Source organism: Rhinatrema bivittatum, chromosome 16 (genome assembly GCF_901001135.1).
Source record: "Rhinatrema bivittatum chromosome 16, aRhiBiv1.1, whole genome shotgun sequence".
NCBI classification, from domain to species: Eukaryota; Metazoa; Chordata; class Amphibia; order Gymnophiona; family Rhinatrematidae; genus Rhinatrema; species Rhinatrema bivittatum.
This window is the reverse complement of record NC_042630.1, coordinates 54,256,608-54,282,532: the sequence shown is the minus strand read 5'-3', so window position 1 is coordinate 54,282,532 and position 25,925 is coordinate 54,256,608. Positions and strand designations below refer to the sequence as shown.

Genomic DNA, 25,925 nt, shown 5'->3' with positions numbered 1-25,925 from the left:
ACATGGATTTACCCAAGGGAAGTCTTGACTAACAAATCTGCTTCATTTTTTTGAAGGGGTAATAAACATGTGGATAAAGGTGAACCAGTAGACGTATTGTATTTGGATTTTCAGAAGGCATTTGACAAAGTCCCTCAAGAGAGGCTTCTAGGAAAACTAGAAAGTCATGGGATAGGAGGCAATGTCCTTTCGTGGATTACAAACTGGCTAAAAGACAGGAAACAGAGAGTAGGATTAAATGGTCAATTTTCTCAGTGGAAAAGGGTAAACAGTGGAGTGCCTCAGGGATCTGTACTTGAACCGGTGCTTTTCAATATATATATATATAAATGATCTGGAAAGGAATACGATGAGTGAGGTTATCAAATTTGTGGATGATACAAAATTATTCAGAGTAGTTAAATCACAAGCAGACTGTGATACATTACAGGAGGACCTTGCAAGACTGGAAGATTGGGCATACAAATGGCAGATGAAATTTAATGTGGACAAGTGGAAGGTGTTGCATATAGGGAAAAATAATCCTTGCTGTAGTTACACGATGTTAGGTTCCATATTAGGAGCTACCACCCAGGAAAAAGATCTAGGCATCATAATGGATAATACTTTAAAATCATCGGCTCAGTGTGCTGCAGCAGTCAAAAAAGCAAATATAATGTTAGGAATTATTAGGAAGGGAATGGTTAATAGAATGGAAAATGTCATAATGCCTCTATATCGCTCCATGGTGAGACCGCACCTTGAATACTGTGCTAAATTCTGGTCGCCGCATCTCAAACAAGATATAGTTGTGATGGAGAAGGTACAGAGAAGGGCAACCAAAATGATAAAGGGGATAGAACTACTCCCCTATCAGGAATGGCTGAAGAGGTTAGGGCTATTCAGCTTGGAGAAGAGATGGCTGAGGGGGGATATGATAGAGGTCTTTAAGATCATGAGAGGTCTTGAACGAGTAGATGTGACTCGGTTATTTACACTTTCAAATAATAGAAGGACTAGGGGGCATTCCATGAAGTTAGCAAGTAGCACATTTAAGACTAATCAGAGAAAATTCTTTTTCATTCAACACACAATAATCTCTGGAATTTGTTGCCAGAGGATGTGGTTAGTGCAGTTAGTGTAGCTGGATTCAAAAAAGGTTTGGATAAGTTCTTGGGGAGAAGTCTATTAATGGCTATTAATCAAGTTTACTTAGGGAATAGCCACTGCTATTAATTGCATCAGTGAAATAGAAACAATGCCTTAACTTGTTGATACAAACCAATACATTTCAAAAAATACGTGTTCATCCAACATTAATATTTTATCCTATAGGACCATCATATAAACCCCTGTTATTGACGTCTTTTAGAGCATTAATTTATGCTCCATTGATATCTTGACGGGGTATGCTTTAATCATTGGTCCAAGTTTTTCAAAATAATTTTTGTAAATTTTTTAATATTTTTCAAAAACAATAATTTTTTTAAAAAGAGTGCACTACTTCCCTTAATTATGCCCAACACGGTACCATGTTTCACAAATCTGCTGATTGCTGCTTCAGGGGCTTGACTCAACAGACTCCAAAAATCCGTGAATACTTTTCAATGTCCTTTTGTTATTCAGTCCCATAATTAATTCTTCTAGAACAAAATAAACACAAAATTAAATATCTCAAAACATTAAAACAATAGTTATGAAAATGGGAAAGCAACTTACTCAAAAAACGCAACTTTTGATTCCTTCAGCAAGTGCGTTATAACCCACCACAAACTCGGCATTTTTAGAAAGCCATTTTTTCAAAGCTTGTTGCGTTATGACGTCCTGGTGTAACGTAAATTCTCCTACTTCAAGAGGGAATATTTAAAGGGATATCAGCACCAACCTGATAGAGAACTGACTTGTTGACGTCGGCGTGATAGTATCGCTTATAAACTTGAAAACATTATTTCAAATTTACCTGAAAGGGAACTTAATCCAAGGCAATTTAGAAAAATCCCTTAATCATTTTTTTATTTTTTTATTTTTTTATCGAAATGCCAGCCAATCAATTTCTTTATTAAGGCCACTAGGAGTCACCCTGTAAAGCTTAAAAATCCACTTTTGTTCTTGTTGTAAAAGACGAGCAATCCTATTGCCTCCACGCCAGTGCGCCATGACCTTCTCCAAGATTGTCCATTCACAATCTGCAATTTGATGATTAAATTGCAAAAAATGTTCAACTAAAGGGGCTTCCATCTTTCATGTTTTTAAATGTGATCTGTGCTCTGCCATTCGAACTCAAAAACTACATTGTGTCATTGCTACATACAAGAGTGTCCAAGGACATATGATACAATAAACCACATGGTCCATCTTGCATGTAAACTCCAACGATGAAACAGTTTTATGTCCATGAAGCAGATTATCATCATCCTTTAATTTTTGGTGACATAGCATTGCATATTCTCGAGCTCAAAATATTCGAGATCAAGTAGTTCGCTCAAGCAATTATGTACCACCTCAAGAAATATTGCACCTTTGTTTTTGTCATTGTACACCTTTTCACCAAAAATTAAAGTATGACGCATAATCTCTGTGAGTACCCTGAAAACCAGAGCTCCAACTCCACTCACCAGCTGCAGCTTTCCCTGCTCAGCCTATTGTGTCCATCTGGGTGAGACCATACTACTGAGCCTGTTGAGTGTATTGGCACCTCGTGAAACGGTGTATTACCTTCCTACATTACCATTTCTATGGCAGTATAATAAAAGACTTCTAATCTGTGTCTGCTAACTGCTCTGCCAATCACAGTGGTTCCTCACTGGGCTTCTCCCCATGGGTGGAGTCATCTCTACTGTGACCAAGGGTCCACTATGTCTCAAACACAACAGTTAGAGAGGGATAATTATGGGGAGCATCCATTTGTTGGCAACCTCTCCCATTGAGGGTGCTGTAATGGACATTTCATGCAGGAGGTTTTATAGCAGAGCTCTGCAAAAGCCTCTGGGACAGTCTTACTTTATTGTTTGAGAGGAAGGTTTGAGATTTTCCTGAGTTGTATTTCTGACCCACCTGGTGCCTTAGAAGCCCTCTGAAGTCCTCCAATTCTGGTCAGGACTCTACTGCTTCTCTTTCCAGCTGAGGTACAGAGTGGTTGTCCAGGGACTATTTTGGATTTCTGGACAATTGCTGGAGCCTTGCTGAACACCTGGACCGTTCCAGGACTCAGGGAGTGGGGAAACTTGTGCTCAATACAGCTAGGGATATGGAAGACCTGCCACTGAACTTGGAAACCTGGAAACAAAAGAACTGGAAGGAAGCATCTTTTCTGTCCCTATCCACCTGTGGACCTGTGAGATCTGCACTTCTATCCAGGATCCCTCTCATCAGGGATTCTCATCAAGATAAAGGACATCTAACTGTGAGTAAGAATTCATCTATCAGAGAGGACACCCATCCAGAGTCTTTACAAGCCCTGGAGAGAGAGAAAGAGAATCACTCTCTATGCAGAGACAGTGTTTGCCACTGGGAAAGGGTTTGGCTGTCCACAAAAAGAAGCCCTGACCAAAAGGATGATGTCCACTTTACCTAAGCCAGGAGGGTGGCCAGATTCCCAGCCTATAGAAAGGACTCTTGCACAGATAGAGGATAGGATTTGTAGTAAAGAGAGAAAGAACTGTAGTGCTGGGCATTCAAATGTATTGTTCCATCAATCCATTATTGTCTACAGTAAAGTTATTATTTTGGATACTAATTCAGTGGCCCCTGTGACTTCTCTGGGAACACAGCACAAAGTTTATGAAAATTCACTTCACCTAGGTAATTCAGGGAAAGTCACCCCACAGTGGGACCTAAAAGGACCCCATTGTTGAGTAAAGGGAAACATAAGAGCTAATCAGGGTGCCTGCCCCGAAAAGCCTATGAATACTTTTATGGCCCTCCTCATTGGGTAGCAGTCCACACCCAGGATGGGGTTACACATGCACGACTGGACAGGATCAGTCACTGTTTAGATGATTTGTTTCTAGGTTTTGATGGGACAATGGCTTAATTAAATCTAACTTTAAATCCTTATATGCTGCCAATCCATAGTCCTAGATGCTTAAAAATCTAAAGCATTTATATTTACAATAAGAGCAAGCACATTTAAAGCAATTTAAAAATGAATTCCTCTGCCAGAAGATTCACACCCTTATTACACCAATTCCTAAAACTTGATTTGAGTTTAAAGATAGCAAATCACATCTGAATCAGGCACCAGCTACTGCAGGTTACATGCTTCACGGAAGAGTAAAGTTGTTTCAAGTGTTTTTTTGTTTTCTTTTTAAGATATAAAATTTGGTTCCTGCTGCAAACATTCTGGTAATGAATTCTGTAACATCTGTTACAGAAAATATGCCCTAGCCAATCTGATGATTTTCCCAGTGAGAACTTTGACATTTACCAGTTGATTGTAAATCTCTTTTTGGCCTATATATTCTTAACAAAGAGCTCACAGACAGGCCGATAAAGTAAGGTGCGGTAGAAAGAGGTGCGTTAGGGCCGGGCGCACCCACGTTTGCTGCACGCACAGTCCGGATCACATACCGCTCGATACTGTACTATAATCACATGCAAATGCAAGCCTCACCCAACATGCGTCCAACGCGCATCCATGAAGTGCAATCCATTTTACTGTATAGGCACTATATAGTGCCTATACAGTATCCTGGGTGTGCTGGTACCTGTCATTTCAAATGTCATTTCAAATGACATTTGAAATGACAGGTACCAGGAAGTGGATCCCAAATTTAACCAAAAGAAAACCTAAAAACCTAAAATCCCCTCCTTCCGAAGCAAAGCGCAGGGCGAAAAGTGACTCAACATGGAAAGTATTGTGAATAAAGTGTAACCAAAGTCAACTTACTTTTTCTTTCAGCCCTCTCTGCCCTCCTCCGGAGGCGCGCACCACGGCCCCCCTGCCTCCCGGGGGCAGCCGGCGGCGAAAGCGACTTCCAGCGGCCCCCGCTGGCGAAGATGATTGAACGCACGCCATAGTGCACGGGCGCTCATCAGCAAAGGCGCATGAACGGGCGTGCGTGACATCACGGCGTACATTCATACGCTTTCGCTGACTTGGGTGCCTGTCAATTTGGGCTCTCAAGCCAGCGATGCATATGAACGGGCATGCGTGACGTCACGGCGTACGTTCATACATTTTCGCTGACTGGGTGCCCGTCAATTTGGGCGCTAAAGCTAGTGATGCGCATGAACAGGCGTGCGTGACGTCACGGCGTACGTTCATACGTTTTCGCTGACTTGGGTGCCCATTAATTTGGGTGCTCAATCCAGCGATGCGCATGCACGTACGCTGTGACGTCACGCACGCCCATTCATGCGCCTTTGCTGACGAGCGCCCATGCACTACGGGCGTGTGTTCCTCCATCTTTGCTGGCGGGGGCCGCTGGAAGCCGCTTTTGCCGCCAGATGCCCCCGGGAGGCAGGGGAGCCATGGTGCGCGCCTCTGGAGGAGGGAGAGAGGGCTGAAAGAAAAAGTAAGTTGACTTTGGTTACACTTTATTCACAATACTTTACATGTTGAGTCGCTTTTCGCCCTGTGCCTTGCTTCGGGAGGAGGAGATTTTAGGTTTTTAGGTTTTCTTTTGGTTAAAGTTGCTTCGGGAGGAGGGGAGAGAGGACTGGGGCTGCCCCGGAGACCGGCACCCATGGACTCGGCCAGGGCAGGTGAGCGGGGGCTGGGGTTAAGTTTGCCGCCTACCCTTACCCCTGCCTCTAATGCAGGGGTAAGGGTAGGCGGTAATTTAGCAGGTTAAAGACGCAGCTAAACTGCAGGTTAAAAAGACGATAGTCGGTGCGCACGTTACTGAATGGGAGGGAATAGCTAATCCAATCGTTTACATCTCATATACATGTCACGGGCAGAAAGGGTTACCCGTTGATTTAAAGAAGCGGTAAGGATGGGTTAAAAGGGGTAGTGAATCACAGGTTGGACTAACGCGGCCAAATTGTGAGTAGAAAGCGGGTTAGAAGCAGGGTAACCGCGGCCGCACTTTACTGTATTGGCCTGAGAAAGAGGTATATCACTACTGAGAACCCTCTGAATCACAGGCAAGATCTTATTTTATTTCCACTGCAAAGGAGGCCAGTGGAGTTATCTTAGAATAGGAATCATTTGTTCTTTTCTAGAAGAACTCATTACTATTCCCTCAGCTGTGTTCAACACCATTTGTAAAGCTTTCAAAGCTGAACTCCAACTCCAAGATAGATAGATTTGCAATAATCCAATCTGGTTAATACTAATGCCATAGACTGCAATTATCTTTTAAACTCCGCTAAAGAGATGAATGGTTTTAATCTACACAATTGTTGAAGCTTGAAATATGCAGCTTTAATAGAAGATTTACAGGGCCATTCATCAAACATCCTCTCTCCAGCTCAACTTGGATTTCGTAAAGCTAGAAACACGGAATCCCTCCTTATTTCTCTTTCAGACAACATCCTCATGAACCTAGAAAAGAAACAGCCCTGCTTGCTCATCCTCCTAGACTTATCGGCCGCATTCGATACAGTGAACCATCAGTGTCTCATTGAAAGGCTAGCGGAGATCGGCATCAATAATACTGCCCTAAACTGGTTCAAATCCTTCCTTCAGAATAGGCATTACAGAGTCAAGATTAACAGCATAGAATCCCCCCCTTTCATCTCTACCCTAGGAGTTGCACAAGGATCATCGTTATCCCCGACTCTATTCAACATCTATCTTCTCCCTCTTTGCAAACTTCTTTCCGAGCTGAAACTTACCCACTATATATATGCAGACGATGTCCAAATCCTGATACCAATCACCGACTCGCTGCAAAAAACCATCCTCCATTGGAACGCCTGTCATCCACATTAACAACCTCCTCTCAAAGCTCAATTTGTTACTCAACACAGACAAGACAGAGTTCCTACTTATCACACAAGATGGTAGCTTACCGTTAAATAACCTGCAACTTTCAGTGTTCCCTTTATTCTCACCTAAGGTCAGGAACCTCGGGGTAATCTTGGACAGCCAAATGACCTTCACAGGCTTCATCAACAACACGGTAAAGGAGTGTTACTTTAAACTCCAAGTTCTAAAAAGGCTAAGACCCCTCCTCCATTTCTACGATTTCAGGTCAGTCCTACAATCCATCATTTTCTCAAAATTTGACTACTGCAATGCACTTCTTCACGGCCTGCCTGATATCTCACTCAAGCCCCTCCAGTTGTTACAGAACGCAACTGCTAGGATTCTCACAAAATCCAACAAGAGGGATCATATTACTCCAATTTTAAAGAAATTACACTGGCTCCCAATTAAGTTTAGAATCCTTCACAAACTATTAACAGTCACTCACAAAGCCATACACAACATCACACCACTGGATCTTACAATACCTTTGCAACTCCACACCTCCACCCGCCCTCTAAGACTAGCCCAGAGAGGCACTCTGCAAGCTCCTACCATCAAGACTTCCTTTAGAAAAAGAGCTATGTCTGCTTCGGGCCCCAAGCAATGGAACCTGCTTCCTCCCGAACTAAGACTTGAACAATGTCCAATCACCTTCAAGAAGAGACTTAAGACTTTGTTGTTTGACCAAGCTTTCCCATAACCACTCCTTTCCGCCATGGTTTCAGTCCGGATCATCATGTTACTGTCTCCATAAGGAGATTAGCATAGTCCCTCCCAGCATAAGTTCCCAGCTTTCGCCCAAGTTATGTCTACCCATGTTGCTATACCTGCTTTCACCCTAGTTATGTTATCCAGGTTTCTCTACCCTGTTCTATGTAAGACAAGACTGTGTCACTGTTGTTTTTTTACTGGTTGTATTGTAAACCGTAGTGATAATTAATCCTGTTAATTGAACCTCGGTATATAAAAAATATAAATATATAAAATATATAAATATATAAATATATAAATCATGTTAGGGCCTCAATGAATGATACAAAAAAAAGGGTCTAACGCATGATATCCATGCAATCTTAATCCTGCCAAACATTTGCATGCAAATTTTATAGTAAGTATGCAATAGCTAACTTTTTATGCAAATTACTGACTCTTACTTTGTGTCATGAAAATTGAATGCACAGTAATGTGGGATTTAATGTTGGAAATAACACCTTTTTTTGGTTCAGTAAAGGGGGAAAAAGTTTTTATCAAGGGATAGCTTCCTTAAGAACATAAGAACATAAGAAATTGCCATGCTGGGTCAGACCAAGGGTCCATCAAGCCCAGCATCCTGTTTCCAACATCGGCCAAACCAGGCCACAAGAACCTGGGAATTACACAAACACCAATAAGATCCCATGCTACTGATTCAATTAATAGCAGTTGCTATTCTCTAAGTAAACTTGATTAATAGCCGTTAATGGACTTCTCCTCCAAGAACTTATCCAAACCTTTTTTGAACCCAGCTACACTAACTGCACTAACCACATCCTCTGGCAACAAATTCCAGAGCTTTATTATGCATTGAGTGAAAAAGAATTTTCTCCGATTAGTCTTAAATGTGCTACTTGCCCCCTAGTCCTTCTATTATTCGAAAGTGTAAATAACCAAGTCACATCTAATCATTCAAGACCTCTCATGATCTTAAAGACCTCTATCATATCCCCCTTCAGTTGTCTCTTCTTCAAGCTGAACAGCCCTAACCTCTTCAGCCTTTCCTCATACGGGAGCTGATCCATCCCCTTTATCATTTTGGTTGCCCTTCTCTGTACCTTCTCCATCGCAACTATATTTTTTTTGAGATGTGGCGACCAGAACTGTAAACAGTATTCAAGGTGCAGTCTCACCATGGAGCGATATAGAGGCATTATGACATTTTCTGTTTTATTAACCATTCCCTTCCTAATAATTCCTAACATTTTGTTTGCTTTTTTGACTGCTGTAGCACACTGAGCCGATGATTTTAAAGTATTATCCACTATGATGCCTAGATCTTTTTCCTGAGTGGAAGCTCCTAATATGGAACCTAACATCGTGTAACTACAGCAAGGGTTATTTTTCTCTATATGCAACACCTTGCACTTGTCCACATTAAATTTCATCTGCCATTTGGATGCCCAATTTTCCAGTCTTGGAAGGTCCTCCTGTAATGTATCACAGTCTGCTTGAGATTTAACTACTCTGAATAATTTTGTATCATCCGCAAATTTGATAACCTCACTCGTCGTATTCCTTTCCAGATCATTTATATATATATTGAAAAGCACCGGTCCAAGTACATATCCCTGAGGCACTCCACTGTTTACCCTTTTCCACTGAGAAAGTTAACCATTTAATCCTACTCTCTGTTTCCTGTCTTTTAACCAGTTTGTAATCCACGAAAGGACAATGCCTCTTATCATGGGTCATGGTTATGATGATGGCTAATATTGTGATCGTGAAAATGAGGGCTTTTCTCACACATACCTACACAGCCCCGCTAGGCCAAATAAAATACCTTTTCTTACCTGCCCTGTCTTCCAAAATATTCTATGTTAGGGGAAAGTGGGATACTGGTTGTTTTACTGGACCAGTTATGGTGATTTTTTTTTTTTTTGCTTTGGAGTGCATAAGACAGAATGTACTCTGAAGGTTTGTGTATTTGGTTACTTGGATTAATAAAACATTTTATACTAAAAGGAACATGCAATCACATTATTATCAGTTTCACCAGTTTGTTCCCAGTTCACCTAAACTAGGGATAGGACTTCAAAAGCTCCCTAAAGTATTTGTCTTTTTTTCCCCCATTAGCCCCTAGCCATAAGAGCCTGCTGTCGAGTCTACATTTTTTTCCATCCATAGAAGTTGTAAAGTTATGAAACAGGGGACCCTGGCGCATGCCTGTGCGCTTAAAGTTTAAATGCACACATCTATTGGCCTCCCCAAACACGCCAATACCCCATCCATTTTACACTACTTTTCACATGTGTGCACACTCAGAGATATGCGCATATTCTGCGATTCAATCCAACTTGTGCGCGTATCTCCCAGTTTGTGCACGGGCTGCACTAATTCATCTCACATCATGATAAGTCATTCCATGACACAAATATTTATCACAGATTATGATTTTTAGCTACTCAATGTGGCATCTCAAAAATGTGCATATCCACATCCCCTTTTTATGGCACAATATTCGCACGATAAATATAGCAATCTGATGAACATAGGTCTTAATTTCTGGATGGAAGACAGAAAAGTAATTATAATAAACTCAGGGATTCTTACTTGGTTAAACACTATAATATTGTAGTTATCAAAGTGAGTAGCTCTTGCAGAAGCTCCCCTAGCTGGTGCACAGTTCTTTGCCATGGAATAAATCCGATAGAATCAGAAACAGAAAAATGATGGCAGAAAAGGTCCAAATAAGGTGCCTTTGGGGGGGGGGGGGGGGGGAGTGGTATTTTACTTGTGAGCAAAACATGTCCTAACTGTGTACTGAGGCTGAAAAGAGAAAAAAAGTTGCATAAGTTTTACCCATTTGACTTGGGGCAAGGGCTCTTTGTAGATTTGATTGGTCTAGAGACCAGCACTGGGGAGCAGACATTAGCCAGTGTTTGCAGTTCTTTATGTGAGAGGGAGCTACAAGCTATATGAAATAATTTGCTTATTTATATCTGGGCTACGTATATTTCTTGTCTGATTTTGTAATATTTTGTACCCTGGGGGAGGTTATTTTACTTGTGAACAAATATTCCTAAACTGTGTATTGAGGCTGAAAAAGAGAAAAAATAAGTTGCATGTTTGACCAGTCTGTCTCAGGGGAAGGGCTCTTTGTAGATATCATTGGACTAGAAACCAGCACTGGGAAGCAGACACTAGCCAGTGTTTGCAGTTCTTCCTGTGAGAGGCAGCTAGAAGGTATCTGAAAGAAAAAAAATGTCCAGCAGATAAATCTCAACTGTTCAGTTCCCTCCCTCCCTCCCCCTCTTCCCACCCACCCCTGGATTTACTTGTCTTATATAATCTTCCCTGGATTCCTAGTGATTAGAGCAGTGGGCTACAATCTAGAGACACCAGGGTTCACGTTTCACTGTCACTTCTTGTAACCTTGGCCAAGTCACTTTATGTTGCACTGTGATGGAAAGGAGTGCTAGGGGGCGCTCCCCAGCGTGGGTCAAGGTGTGTGTGTGCCCTTGTGGAGAGACGGTCCTTGTCTGGGAATTGGAGAACCTGGGACCTCCACTGGTCCTGCATGCTTCCGTGAGGCCACGAACGCAATAGTGGTCTCTGAGTGGTCCTCCGACCACTCCAAGCCCTTTCTGACCTGCTGCTGGGTAACTGCAAGAAGTGTCAGGCCGGACAGAGGTCATGGGTGGATGGAGACATCTGGCACAGGATGAAGACTCAGGTGTTGAGGAAGACGAAGATTCATGCAAGGCAAGGCATGGTCAGGCAAGGCATGTCAAGACAAGGCAAGGTTAAAATCAAGTGGTTAAAAGTCCAAAACCTCCAGGCAAGCAATATCCCTCCGGCATCCTACAAAAACCCAGCTGGGCTGGTCGCAGACCACACAAGAAGGCATCAGAACCAAGGAAATCTAAGGACAGGATGGAACAGACAAGCAACCAAAGTCCCTCAGGCACCCTACACAGCCCAGTTGGGCTGGTCGCAGACCAGACTGAAGGAAAGGGCCTGCCTAGGGAAGGGCAGACATCAGGCGTACGGACATCAAGGCAAGGCAAATATCAGGCTTACAGACATCAAGGCAAGGCAGACATTGGACACGGAAGATGTCAGGACATCAGGACATCAAGACTCCTTGGCGCTATCAGATGGAAAGATCCTCCAGCGCCCTACACACCTCAGCAGGGGTGGTCGCAGACCACTGGGCCGCTACATGCCAATGCCATACTTAGCCTAACTGGGCTGGTCGCAGACCACGAGGGGTGGGTCAGAGTGGTGCTGAGGACATCTGGAACATGGACGAAGACATCAGGGCTGGAATATAACATCAAGATACTGAAGACGTCAAGGCTAGACCGGAACATCAGGACACTGATGACATCAAGACGGAGACGAGGGATCCCATATGGAACATAGTGCCTTGGAAAAGCTGGGAGATGTAGAGTCCTAAGGAGGACTTGCTCCTTGTAAAGCAAGTTGGAAGTGAAGACTGAGCCCTTTTGTAGGGCTCTGCAGGAAACACCCAGGGAGGAGCTTGCAGGTGGGGCCAGAGGGATCACTTCTCCTGGCCCTTTAACTCTGAAGAGGAGATACGGGCCTGCCCCTAGTATGGCAGGAAGAGAAGTCTGCAGGACTGGACAGTGGCCCTGCAGATGCTGAAGCAGGGAAGAGCCGGAGCTGGGCCATGCAGGCCCCAATGTGGAAGGCGGCTCTCCTGCTGCCCTAGGAGGACTGAGAGTGGCTCCCTGCCATAGAGGACACTGAGGACTGTGGCCTCTGGGCTGCGAAGAGGATGGCTAGCTCGCAGCAGCTCCTGCTACGTGAAGAACCCCAGCACAGCTCTTGCCATGCCGGCAAGATGGCAGCCACTGGCCATGGAGGTGAACCCTGGCGTGGCTCCTGCCATGCCGGTACAATGGTGGCCTGGGCCACAGCAACCAGAGCATCCATGGCTCCTGCCACAATAGGTAAGAGGTCTCCCGTGGTTCTGGCCACGGGAGGAATCGCAACACTTTAACCTCCATTGCCTCAGGTACAAGAAAGCAAAATGTCAGGAAGAAGAAAGGATTGCTAAAGAGGTAAAGTGAGTTGACAAGACATTTTTTCCAGATACATCAGAGAAAGGAGAAATGTCCGAGGTAGTATAGTAAAATTGAAAGCTGACAAAGATCCATGTGTGGAGAGAGATGAAGAAATGGATGAAATATTGAACAAATATTTCAGTTCAGTGTTCACTAAAGAAGACCCTAGGATAGGGACTGGCACTAATTAACAAGACTGTGGAGGTGAAGTAGATAAAACTCTGTTTATAGAAGAGAAGGAATGGGAAGAGCAGATTCCATTTACCATTACTCGCTGTCTCCTGTCAGTCAACCAATTTGCAATCCACCCACTCCCAAGCTTTTCATTTTGTTCAATAGTCTCCTCTATGATGTTAGATCTTTAGGTAATACAGACTGCACTACGGTGTTTATCTCTACACTTCATTCTAAAATGCATGTTCTCTCACTGTAATAACTCAATGTGGTATCACATCTATTCACAATTTTTAGGCTCAGAAAAATGTGGGCTTACATTGGGTATATGATAATAGACATACAAAGGGTTGAATTTGCAAAAGTTTGAATCAAGTGTGCAGTAGCACCATTTGTAATGGTTTCAGGTCTAGTCTGAGACAGAATTTTCTAACCTTTTATTTTCATTTGTAGCTCAACCAATACATTAAGGAGGTTCACTTTAAAACCCCTGATGGAGATGAGATCTTCTTTGATGAGAAAGGGAATGTGCCTGCTCACTATGACATCACAAACTGGTATCTGTTCCCCAATGGCTCATTCAGCATCAGCAGGGTTGGAAATTTTAATTTATCAGCATCAAGTGGCCAGCAGCTCTTTGTGAACCAAAGTGCCATCTTGTGGAATCCGTACTTTACTGAGGTTTGGCATTTTATATTCTGTTCTCATTAGACTACGCATTGCATTCTGTTTAAATAATCATATCATCGTAAGATACCAGCTTTAAGTCAAATCATCATTCACGCTTTTCCAACAAAAGCCCAAAGCATGTTACAGGTTCTATAGCAGATATTTAAAATCCCATATGCAAAATCAGAATGATTTAATGCAGTAGAGGTTCAAATCAGAGTGCAGGTGATTGTACAGAACTATATCCGATATATCAGATTCTGTTTGTGAAAACAGCAGGTTTAGTACAGGGGGCCTAGGGTTTATATATCCATATATATTTATGGAGATTAGATTATACAGGATTGATGTTATACAGTGCTTCAGCCAATATGATATACCCATGAATGTCGGTATAAAAAAGTTGTTAAATAAACAAACAAATAAATAAATAAATACATAACTTTATGTTTTTACTAGAGACGTGCTTCAGGTAAAAATTTCAGTGTCAGGCTTCGTTTTTGGGCCCCCCTGCTGGAATTTCATTTTTCCCGTGGTTCAAGGTTTTTTTTTCAGGGGCCCAGATTTTCGGGTTAGTGCGTACTATCAGGTATTAACACGCGCTAACTCCCATTAGCGCGCACTAACGCAAAAGTGAATTACTGTATTGGCCCGTGAATTAGGCAATTTCATTGACATTGCCTAATTCGGGAAAAACGATTGCACATCCCTAGTTTTTACCAGTTTTCAGAAGGATGGGAGATCTGGGATGAGTCTGTTTGGTGCTAGGGTATTTTATGTGGCTGGGGTTGATTCTTTTTCTGGTACTAGACTTGAGGTTTGTGCTCTGAGGGTCTTTTAGGATACTGGATCAGGTAAGGGATTTGAGATGGGATTGTAGGTGGGAGGGGAGAGGGGAGAGGGAGAGGATTAGAAATTGACCATGTGTTTTCTTTTTTCTGAATTTGAAGAGAGGTTGAGTGGGTGGGGACACTCTTGGACTCTTTTGAGGGATGGAGGGGAGATTCGGCACTATGCCTGGCATTAATGTCAGTGATTTAGCAGGGTGGGTGTTGGGGAATGGGACTGGAAGCCCATAAGGATTTACACAAATGTTATTTGCATCTTATCTTGCTGTTTGTTTGTCTGCAGTTCAGAAAACAGTATAGGAAGATTTTATAGTTTATCAAAAAAAAAAAGGATTACCAAAATGGTGTTGAGTCTACACCAAAAGCCCTATGAGATATGATGTAGAGATCTAAAGATGTGTTCCCAGGCATACAAATGAGGATGCATAGCCTGCTTCTTATTCATTTATTTAATGCTCATTAAAAGAAGGAACCAATCCCCATTTAGAACTAGTGACTCAGTCTCAGTTCAAAAGTAGGGAGATTTTCCTTCTATGAAAATAAAATGCATATATTAATAAGAAGTAGCTGTAGACTACGCGCACGGCTTACATTTGTGCGCACTACCTGGCATGCACAAATGTGCGCCCAGCCACGTGCATTTTATAAAATCCGGGGTCGGTGCGCACAAGGGGGTGCACACTAGTGCACCTTGCACGCGCCGAGCCCTAGGGGAGCCCCAAAGGCTTTCCCCGTTCCCTCCGGAGGGAACTTTCCTTCACCCCCCCACCTTCCCCTCCCTTCCCCTATCTAACCTGCCCCCCAGCCCTACTTAAATCCCCCCTTATCTTTATTTTGTAAGTTACGCCTGCCTCCGGCAGGCATAACTTGTGTGCGCCAGTCGGCTACTGGCGAGCGATCCCCCGGCACAGCAGCAAATGGCCACTGTGCCAGAGGCCTTGTTCCTGCCCCTGCCCCATCCCCACCCCCGGACCGGTGCCCTGCCCATGCCCCACTCCCATCCCGCCCCTTTCACAAAGCCCCGGGACATACGCGTGTCCTGGAGCTTTGCGTGCATCGCCGGGCCTATACAAAATTGGCTCTGCGTGCACAAGAGTGGTTACGCATGTAAATCCAGAGGATTTACTCATGTAACTCTTTTAAAATTCGTCCCATGCCTCCTACTGGCAGCAGTAGAAATGCTGCACTGGAGCAAGGATAAGGTAAGGTCATACTTCCTTATGCTGGATGAGCAGAGGATCATTCCTAGCAGGCTGTTGAGAAGTGGTAGTTATGCTGGGAGAAGCAATGGAGGTGATGACAGCAATATTTATTGCTCCATCATGTATTTTGACAAGGATATAAATCTCCAGTAGCTTTTATATCTATTGGACTGCTTGCTAATGGTGGGAGGGAAATTGGAGCTTTTGGAGAATGGAGCAATTGCCATATTGATTCCCTCTATTTAGCACGGTGTTTCTTCATGAAAAATTGTCTGATAATTGTAATTTTGGACAAATATGATTTAAAGTCAAGTTTAGTGCAGATGCACCATGCCAAATTTCATGCAAATTATACACTACTTTTGCCCTGTGAGTACAGACTGATAGAGACATGGATGACCAGCAATTGAAAACTGCTGGAACAAGTGAAACATGCCTAAAAATGAAGATATGGGGTAGGTTTCCACATGTGCATGTTGCGTCCATGTGCTTGTGCTTCTCAGCACACACATGGATGAGCTGACTTTCTACCATGCGTGCATGGTGGAAAATCCGAGGGGGGTGTGCACATATGCACTGGATTTTAGAGATGTGAATCGGAACATGAATCGGTTCAGATTCTGGTTCCGATTCACATCGTGGTTTTTTTTTTCGTCCGGCCCGATCACAGTTTTGTTTATTGGCTGTGCCCGAGCCAATAAACAAAAAACCCACCCCGACCCTTTAAAACTAATCCCTTAGCTTCCCCCACCCTCCTGAACCCCCAAAAAACATTTTACAGGTACCTGGTGGTCCAGTGGGGGTCTCAGGAGCGATCTCCCACTCTCGGGCCATCGGCTGCCACTAATAAAAATGGCGCTGATGGCCTTTGCGCTTACCATGTGACAGGGTATCCGTGCCATTGGCCGGCCCTGTCACATGGAGGGAGCACTGGATGGCCGGCGCCATCTTTAAAAATGGCACGGGCCATCCAGTGCTCCCACCATGTGACAGGGGCCGGCCAATGACAAGGATACCCTGTCACATGGTAAGGGCAAAGGCCATCGGCACCATTTTTATTAGTGGCAGCCGATGGCCCGAGAGCGGGAGATCGCTCCCGTAACCCCCACTGGACCACCAGGTACCTGTAAAATATTTTTTGGGGGGTCGGGAGGGTGGGGGAAGCTAAGGGATTAGTTTTAAAGGGTCGGGCTGGGTTTAGGGGTTATTTTTGTGTGCCGTTTTTCCCGCCCTCCCCCAACGCGATAAGAGAACCCCCAAGAACAATATCGTGGGGTTTTCCTATCGTTTTGGGAGAGCCCCCGATTTCTGATGATTTTGAAAATATTGACGATATTTTCAATCGTCCAAAGCCCGATTCACATCCCTACTGGATTTTATAATTCATGCATATATGTGCTGGCAGTATGCACAAGGAGGGGTTTGCAATTCCCGCGCAGCGACCCATTCAGGCCTTCCCCAGTTCTCTCCCAGTCTGCTCCACTTAAGGAGCAGACTGGGAGGGAATTCCCTATACCCCTACCCATACTCTCTCCCTGTTCCCCTTCTCTCCCCACCCCTTAAACTCTACCTTGTTTCCCTTTGTTTGACAACTTACTTCAGCTGTTGAGCACTGCCAGCACTGGCACCTGGCCAGCATGCGAGTCTTCGGGACAGCCATCAATAGCGCTGTCCCGGCCCACCTCTCCATCCAGAACATGACCCCCAGGCCACCCATTCCAGGAAGCCCGGCACTTGTGCACATACAGGCCTTTATGTGCGTTGCTAGGCCTCTTGGAAAATTTGCCCGGTATGCACGTGGTCCGGCCACATGCATAAAACCCGGATTTTATGAACGAGGGCAGTTTAAAATCCACCCTATATAGCATTAAACAAAATATCTTACCCTCTTGTAAAAAATTCATAGGGTAAAATAAACCTTTTTCCTAGTGTCTTCATTGACTCTCTTTGATAAAGCAGAAATAAAGGACCTATGCTCATTTACATGAATGTGCCTACTGAATAAATTAAGGCCTTTCTTTTTTCATTAAATCTAAAATAAAATATGCTTCCACCCCCTCTTCCTCAAATTTTTGCCTTTTTCATTTCAGCAAATAGCATATACTATTTTCAGAAAAAAAATCTGATTTAAATGACCCCGCCTTCCCCACCACCACCAGATATGTAGTTCAGCCATAAAATTGTTCAATATTTTACATGTACATCATTATCAGACATGCTCTTTTTACTGGGAAGAATTTAAGGATGATGCAGTTAATATCTGGGAGGGTAATACCTTAACTGTGCACAGTTGGGTAAAGTCTGCACATACGTTTCACTAGGGATGTAGTCATTTGAAAAAGAATGCACAGGCTGAAACTAATTTACTAATTAATTTGTTTAAAAATACTTATTTCCAGCGCCCTCCAAAGTTTGGGGCAGGTTACAAATAAAAACAAACATAATGTAAATCAATACATGAGACTAAAACAAATAAGTTCAATAACATAAATATTAAAATAAAATACTTCGGAAAAATATTAATAATTAAGATAAAAACCTGGTATAATACTGAAGAAATTGAGGGAGGGGAAAGTGAAAAGGATTATCATGACGCACATAAATCTGGGAAGGCTTATAAGAAAATATGATGTTTAAGAGCTTTTTTGAAATCTTTTTTATTGGCAGTTAGTCTTAAGTCGGGAGGTAGTGTATTCCAATGAATAGGACCTGCAATTGAGAAAGCTCGTTCTCTGGTTATAGCTAGTCGTGTTGTTTTTAGGGATGGAATTTGTAAAAGGAGTTTGTTTTTGGATCTGAGGCTTTTGCAAGGGATGTATAATTGTAATGCTGCAGATAACCAGGTGGAAATATTGTTGTAAATCATGCTATGAATAACTGTCAAATTTTTATATTGGATGTGCCATTTAACAGGCAACCAATGCAGTTGATAAAGTATTGGTGATATTTGATCATAAGGCCTTATGTTGGAAAGACATTGTGCTGCTGAGTTTTGTAGAAGCTGAAGTGGTCAAATAGTAGACTGAGGGAAACCTAGATATAGCGAGTTAAAATAATCTAATCCAGAAAGAATTACTGACTGAAGTATTGTGCGGAAGTGGTTCGGGTCACGTAAAGGTTTTATATGTCTGAGAAGGTGAAGTTTGTAGAAAGTAGAGATGTGAATCGTGTGCCAGATTGTCTTAACGATCAGATTTGGCTGTGGGGGGGCTTGAATCTGATCGTTAAGATATGTGAATTGGAATCGTTTCCGATTCCAATTCACATTTTTTTAGGAGGCCCGCACCGAAAAAAAACCCCAAAAAAACCCCACATCCGACCCTTTAAATCGACCTCCCGACCTGACCCATCGCTAATTATTTTTTTACGGAGGCCCGCGCCGCAAAAAAAAAAAACACATCCGACCCTTTAAATCGACCCCCCCCTCCCGACCCGACCCGACCCATCGCTAATTATTTTTTTACGGAGGCCCGCGCCGCAAAAAAACCAAAAAAAACCCATCCGACCCCTTAAATCGACCCCCCCCCCTCCCGACCCGACCCATCGCTAATTATTTTTTTACGGAGGCCCGCGCCGCAAAAAAAACAAAAAAACCATCCGACCATTTAAATCAACCCCCCCCCTCCCGACCCCCCCAAAACCTTTTAAAGTTACCTGGTGGTCCAGGGGGGCCTCAGGAGACCTCGGGGAGAGATCCAGGGGGGCCTCGGGGAGAGGAGAGATCCAGGGGGGCCTTGGGGAAAGATTTCCCAGGCATCACCTGTTCTAAAAAAAAAAAAAAAAATGGCGCCGATGCCTCTTTGCCCTTACCATGTGACAGGGTATCCGTGCCATTGGCCGGCCCCTGTCACATGGTAGGAGCACTGGATGGCCGGGGCCATCTTTACTCATCAGCCCATAGTATAATATGGGCTGATGAGTAAAGATGGCCGGCGCCATCCTTAAACATGGCGCCGGTCATCAGCCCATAGTATAATATGGACTGATGAGTAAAGATGGTGCCGGACATCCAGTGCTCCTACCATGTGACAGGGGCCGGCCAATGGCATGGATACCCTGTAACATGGTAAGGGCAAAGGGGCATCGGCGCCATTTTTTTTTTTTTAGAACAGCTGATGCCTGGGAAATCTTTCCCCGAGGCCCCCCTGGATCTCTCCTCTCCCCGAGGCCCCCTGGCTCTCTCCCCGAGGACCCCCGAGGACCCCCTGGACCACCAGGTAACTTTAAAAGGTTTTGGGGGGGTCAGGGGGGGTCAATTTAAGGGGTCGGATGGGTTTTTTTGCGGCACGGACCTCTGTAAAAAAATAATTAGCGATGGGTAGGATCGGGGGGGGGTCGATTTAAAGGGTCAGATGTTTTTTGGGGGTTTTTTGCGGCACGGTCCTCCGTAAAAAAAAAATAGCGATGGGTCAGGTCGGGTCGATTTAAAGGGTCAGGGTGGGTTTAGGGGCTTTTTTGGTGTGCCCTATTTAACGATACAATACAAATGCCCCTGACGATAAATCGTGGGCATTTGTATTGTATCGTGCACTCTAACGATTTTGGACGATTTTAAAATTATCTGACGATAATTTTAATCGTTCAAAAACGATTCACATCCCTAGTAGAAAGATGTTTTAAGTAATGCTTTGGTGTATGCGGTTAAATCTAACTTTAGATCAAGTATGACGCTGTGATTATGGACTTGTTTCGTGATATTGAAGGCAGAGTTACCTAGGAGAATGGACTCTGGGATATTGTTGAATTGGGGGTTTCCTAAAACCAGTTTTTCAGTTTTTGATAGGTTCAAACTGACAAGGTCATTTATTAAATTGCTTTATGGCATTTTCACATGTGTTAAGACTTCCCCCATTCCCTACCCCATAGCCTGACCTTCCCACCTCTTCCCCTAGCCTTTCTGCCTCCTGAGCCTAATCTAACCCACCCCCCCAAAAATTATTTCATCTTTTGGCTCTGCCCCCGCCCTGCCCCACCCTGCCCCGGACCGCCCCTTTTGTAAAGCCCCGTGACTTAGATGCATCCCGGGGCTTTATGTGCGTTGTTGGGCCTTTATAAAATAGGCCCAACGTGCATAACCCCCTACACGCCTACATTCTCTGGATTTACGCGCATAGGGCTTTTCAAAGCCAGCCCTATATTTTACACCTAAGATGGACAATAGCTGACAGATGAGTGTGAGGTATTTGTTTGCTAGAGCGGCTGATAGAGCAGATCCTTGTGGAACACCTGTGTCTAGAGCGAAAGAAATGGAACAAGTTTGATTTATAAATATTTGCTGGGTATCTGTTTTCTTAAGTATGATTGAAACCAAGTATTCACTGTTCCGGATATTCCTAGGTTTGATAGACGGGCATTAGAATTTGATGGTTTATGGTATCGAAGGCAGCAGAAAGATCTAGGAAAATGGAAATGTGTGAAGTTCCTATGTCAAAACCACGATGGATAATGTCAGTACTGGAGATTAAGAGCATTTCTGTACTATAGTTGGGTCTGAAGCCAAATTGATATTGATCTAAGAGTGAGTGTTTGTCAAGAAAAGCTGTAAGTTTTAGAACAACTGATTTAGTTATTTTTGCAAGGAATGGTAATGAAGAGATAAGGTGGAAATCAGAAAAAATCAAGATTATTAGTTTTTTTGGGGGCGAACAGGAGTGACAGCAGTGATTTTTAAGCAATCTGGTAACGTACCTATGACAAGAGATGAATTCACAAATAGAAATGGGTAGGGCAATGCCTTCTTTGATTGCTTTAAGAAGATTGAAGGAACATGATGAGTGAGGATGGGATTTAGATTTCATTTTGGAAATTATGGGGCAGATTTTCAAAGGGATACGCGAATAAGATACACGTGTATCCCCCGATAACCTGCCCCAAGCTCCCCCTACATGCACCGAGCCTATGTTGCATAGGCTGCCGGCACGTGCAAAGCCCCGGGACGCGCCATAACTCCAGAGGCTTTCCTGGGGGGGGGGGGGGGGGGGGGGGGGTGTCGGGGGCTTGTTGCGGCCGCCGCATCATCAGGGGTGTGTTGGGGTGTGTTGCGGCCAGCACGTCATCGGGGGCATTCCGGGGGCATGACTGTGGCCTCTGGACCAGCCCCCGGATCGGACCATGGTGCGCCTGCAGACTGCCTGGCGCGCGCAAGTTACGCCTGCCTCGGGCAAGCATAACATTCGTGATAAAGATAGGGGGGGAATTAGTTAGGGCCGGGGGGCAGATTAGTTAGGGGAAGGTGCGGGGGGGGGGGGGGGGGGGGGGAAGGAAAGTTCCCTCCGAGGCCGATCCAATTTCGTAGCGGCCCCTATTTGTAAAATGTTGGTGCTGTCCACTGTTTCAAAGGTATCCCAGGACTGTGTCGCTGGGGTGGTTAATGAAATTGGGAGAGATGTAGGAAAAGTTTAAACTATTTTATGGATTTTTGATTCGAAGAACTTTCCAAACGAGTTGCACGAATCAAAAGGAGAGTCTATTTTAGGATATATATGTTTTTTGATAATGTGATTTGCAATAGACTCCATGATATTGAATAAGGTTTTTGGGTTATTATTAAATAATAGGGATGTGAATCGTTTTTTGACGATTTAAAAAAATTGTCAGATAATTTTTAAATCGTCAAAAATCGTTAGTCGCGATACAATAGAAATTCCCCTGATTTATCGTGAAAAATCGTAAATCGGGGGAGGGCAGGAAAACCGGCATACCAAAACAACCCCTAAACCCACCCCAACCCTTTAAAACAAATCCCCAACCCTCCTGAACCCCCCCAAAATGTTTTAAATTACCTGGTGGTCCAGTGGGGGGGTCCCGGCGTGATCTCCTGCTCTCATAGAGGCCGACGGTCGGCCCCTGTGACATTGTGAGGGTAAAGGTAGCGCCGGCGCCATTTTGAATACTGGCAATACGGCCCGTGCAGGAGGTCGCTCCCGGACCCCCGCTGGACTTTTGGCAAGTCTTGTGGGGGTCAGGAGGCTCCCCCAAGCTGGCCAAAAGTCCCTGAGGGTCCCTGATGGTCCCGCGGGGGTCCGGGAGCAATCTCCTGCACTCGGGCCGTATTGCCAATATTCAAAATGGCACCGGCGCTACCTTTGCCCTGTCACATGGTAAGGGCAAAGGGCCATCGGCGCCATTTTTTTTAGCGCAGCTGATGGCCTGGGAATGGGAGATCGCTGCCCGCGGCCCCCCTGGACCACCAGGTATGTGTAAAAGGTTTTTTGGGGGGTCGGGAGAGTTGGGGAGGCTAAGGGGTCAGGTGGGGGAGGCTAAAGGGTCAGGTGGGGTTTTTTTTATCGGTGCGGGCCTCACTAAAAAAAATTAGTGATGTGAATTGGAATCGGAACCGATCCCAATTCACATCTCTAACAATCAGATTTCCCCCCCCCCCCCCTCCCATCCGAACCCGATCGTTAAAACGATCGGGCACACGATTCACATCCCTATTAAATAATACAATATGTCTGGAGAAATAGGTTTTTTTGTCATTATTAATTGAAGTGGATAGTGGAATTGTGTCAACATGTATGTTGAAATCACCTAATATGATGGTTTTATCAGGATGAGGTAAGAGAGTGGCAAAATATTCAAGTAGAGGCGATGAGTTGTGAGCCAGAAGTCCCAGGAGGCAGTATGCTAGGCAGAGATCAAAGTGTGGACGAGTGAGTAACATTATCTCAAATGGAGGTGGTAAGTCTACAGGGAAAGAGGGAAAGAGGAAAAAGGAAAGGAAAGTTTGTGAAAAATGATTAAACCACCACTTCAACCAGTGGTGTGAGGATGATGATATGGGGGCAGCAAAGGTTTAGGAGGACTTCATCTCCTGAGGTGCTCCATGATTCTGTTATACAATGACAGTCAATGGTGGATCAGACAGGATGCCATACATGAGAGGTGATTTTTTTTTTATGGATCTAATATTTAATAATGAAAGTTTAAAAGAAGAAAGGAATGTAGATGATTGTTGTTTGGTGGAGTGTAATAAAGGAATATGAATGAGTGAGGAATCAGGCCTAGGCAAGGTACGTCTCGAGCATAATGAGCCATATCTCCCCTGGTCAGTTATAGTAGAGATAAACATTAATTTCTTTCTCTGGACTCCTCCATTTTTTTTGGGTCCCACAAGAGAGAAAATCCTATGTATTTCATTTATTTTGTTTCCCATTCATTTCTATAGCCCTTTGAAGTTTTTGGACCATAAGAATCAATGGGGCGGATTTTCAGAGCCCTGCTCGCGTAAATCCGCCCAAAACCGGGCGGATTTACGCGAGCAGGGCCCTGCGCGCCGGGAAGCCTATTTTACATAGGCCTCCCGGCGCGCGCAGAGCCCCGGGACTCGCGTAAGTCCCGGGGTTCTCGGAGGGGGGCGTGTCGGGGGCGGGCCCGGTCGTCGCGGCGTTCCGGGGGCGTGTCGGCAGCGTTTTGGGGGCAGGTACGGGGGCGTGGCTACGGCCCGGGGGCGTGGCCGCACCCTCCGTACCCGCCCCCAGGTCGCGGCCCGGCGCGCAGCAGGCCCGCTGGCGCGCGGGGATTTACGTCTCCCTCCGGGAGGCGTAAATCCCCCGACAAAGGTAAGGGGGGGGTGTAGACAGGGCCGGGTGGGTGGGTTAGGTAGGGGAAGGGAGGGTAAGGTGAGGGGAGGGCAAAGGAAAGTTCCCTCCGAGGCCGCTCCGATTTCGGAGCGGCCTTGGAGGGAACGGGGGGAGGCAGCGCGGCTCGGCGCGCGCAGGCTATACAAAATCGATAGCCTTGCGCGCGCCGATCCAGGATTTTAGTGGATACGCGCGGCTCCGCGCGTATCTACTAAAATCCAGCGTACATTTGCTTGAGTCTGATGCGCAAGCAAAAGTAGGCTGATCGCGCTTCTTTTAAAATCTACCCCAATGCGTGTAAAGTTAAGTAACTTTAGCAATAAGCCCTTCCCTGTGAGTCATATCTGATCTCACTGGCAGGACATGTAGTCAAGAACACCACAGATATTACATATCACAGCAAATCATTCTTTCAAGTGAGCCAATTGGTGCAATCTGCATCAAGTGAAACTATGCAAGAAGCTCTGCACATTTCTTCTATGGATGTTGCTGTGAAAGACACTATTTCAGCTCTCACAGAGTTTAATTTTCAATTCAAAAAGATCTTTTTTTCTGCTGCTAGTCTGGGCTGCACTTATTTCACTCATCCCACTGGGATAGTGAGCAGAAAAAGGCAGTCAGTGCCAGCCAGCAGTAGCTCTCAGTTAATGATTTTTCTCTTCCCTTAGGGAGGGGTGGAAGCAGGATTGGGTTTGAGAGGGAGAGAGTGGGAGAGTTGCTGCATTACTTTTTTCTCCATCTGGGCAGCAGGCACCAGTCCAGTAAGGTGAGAACCATACAGAGACTGTTGCACTGGAGGTGGACCCTTGGCCTAGTGCAGGATAGGTACGGCCCTCTGGTCAGACCCAGAGAGCACCTGCCACCAGGAGGCGGAGCACAGGAGGAGACAGAGGCTAGCTGGAGCTTCACCAATAGCAACCCCGGGTTTCCACAGGTTGAGCCCTTGGGTACCCGAGCCATGTGGTCTTAGATGGGCTTGCAGGGTCTCTTGAATAGGAAGTGCAGGGGAGTGCCCACCATGAACAAGGGTGTGCGGTCAATGTTCAAACAGGATGGTCCGGAGGTCACGGAAGGCCGAAAGAGAGTGTCTGAGTGGATAGCGAGGACCAAGTCCAGAGTATCAGTCCAGAAAGGTCAGTTGAAGCAAGGTCAGTACCAGTGGTCAGTCCAGGCATAGTCAGGTCAGTCAAAGGGCAGGTTCCAGGCAGCGATCAGATGTGGTCAAAGGACAGGCAGTGGTCAGTTCCAGGCAGTGGTCAGACATGGTCAGTGGACAAGCAGAGGTTGGTTCCAGGCAGCAGTCAGATGTGGTCAATGGACAGGCAGTGGTCAGTTCCAGGCAGTGGTCAGACGTGGTCAATGGACAGGCAGAGGTCAGTTCCAGGCAGTGGTCAAACATGGTCAGAAGCAAGCAATGGTCAGTACCGTGATGTCAGTCCAGAGGGTACTGCCAGGGAACGGAGAGACACTGGAACAGGAGACGCTGGAACATGAGACATTGGAACAAGACACTGGAACAAGGCAAACTAATACACCGAAGTGTCGACCCGATTGCCAAGGTGAGGGACAGGAAGCAGGGACTCGCCTTAAGTATCAGGCCTAGGTGATATCATCGGGAGGTGCCCCGTGGGTTTTTCCACCATTGGCCCTTTAAAGGGCTGTACATCGGCCGCGCAAGCACCTAGGGGTAGGGCCGAGGACACTGACGACGTGGGGAGCCGGGGGCGCCAAGACCTGGCTGTGGCCATGGAGGAGGAGTACCCGGA

General features: G+C 45.1%; 1 protein-coding gene across 1 annotated transcript in view; it reads left to right on the top strand.

Moving 5' to 3' along the window:
• Positions 1–25,925, top strand: part of LOC115077691 (vomeronasal type-2 receptor 26-like) — a 105,152-nt gene that overhangs the window by 73,900 nt on the left and 5,327 nt on the right. Inside the window, exons 4-5 of the mRNA XM_029579981.1 lie at positions 6,987–7,049; positions 13,312–13,539. Coding sequence (XP_029435841.1) covers positions 6,987–7,049; positions 13,312–13,539 — 291 coding nt within the window. The remainder of the gene's footprint in view (positions 1–6,986; positions 7,050–13,311; positions 13,540–25,925) is intronic.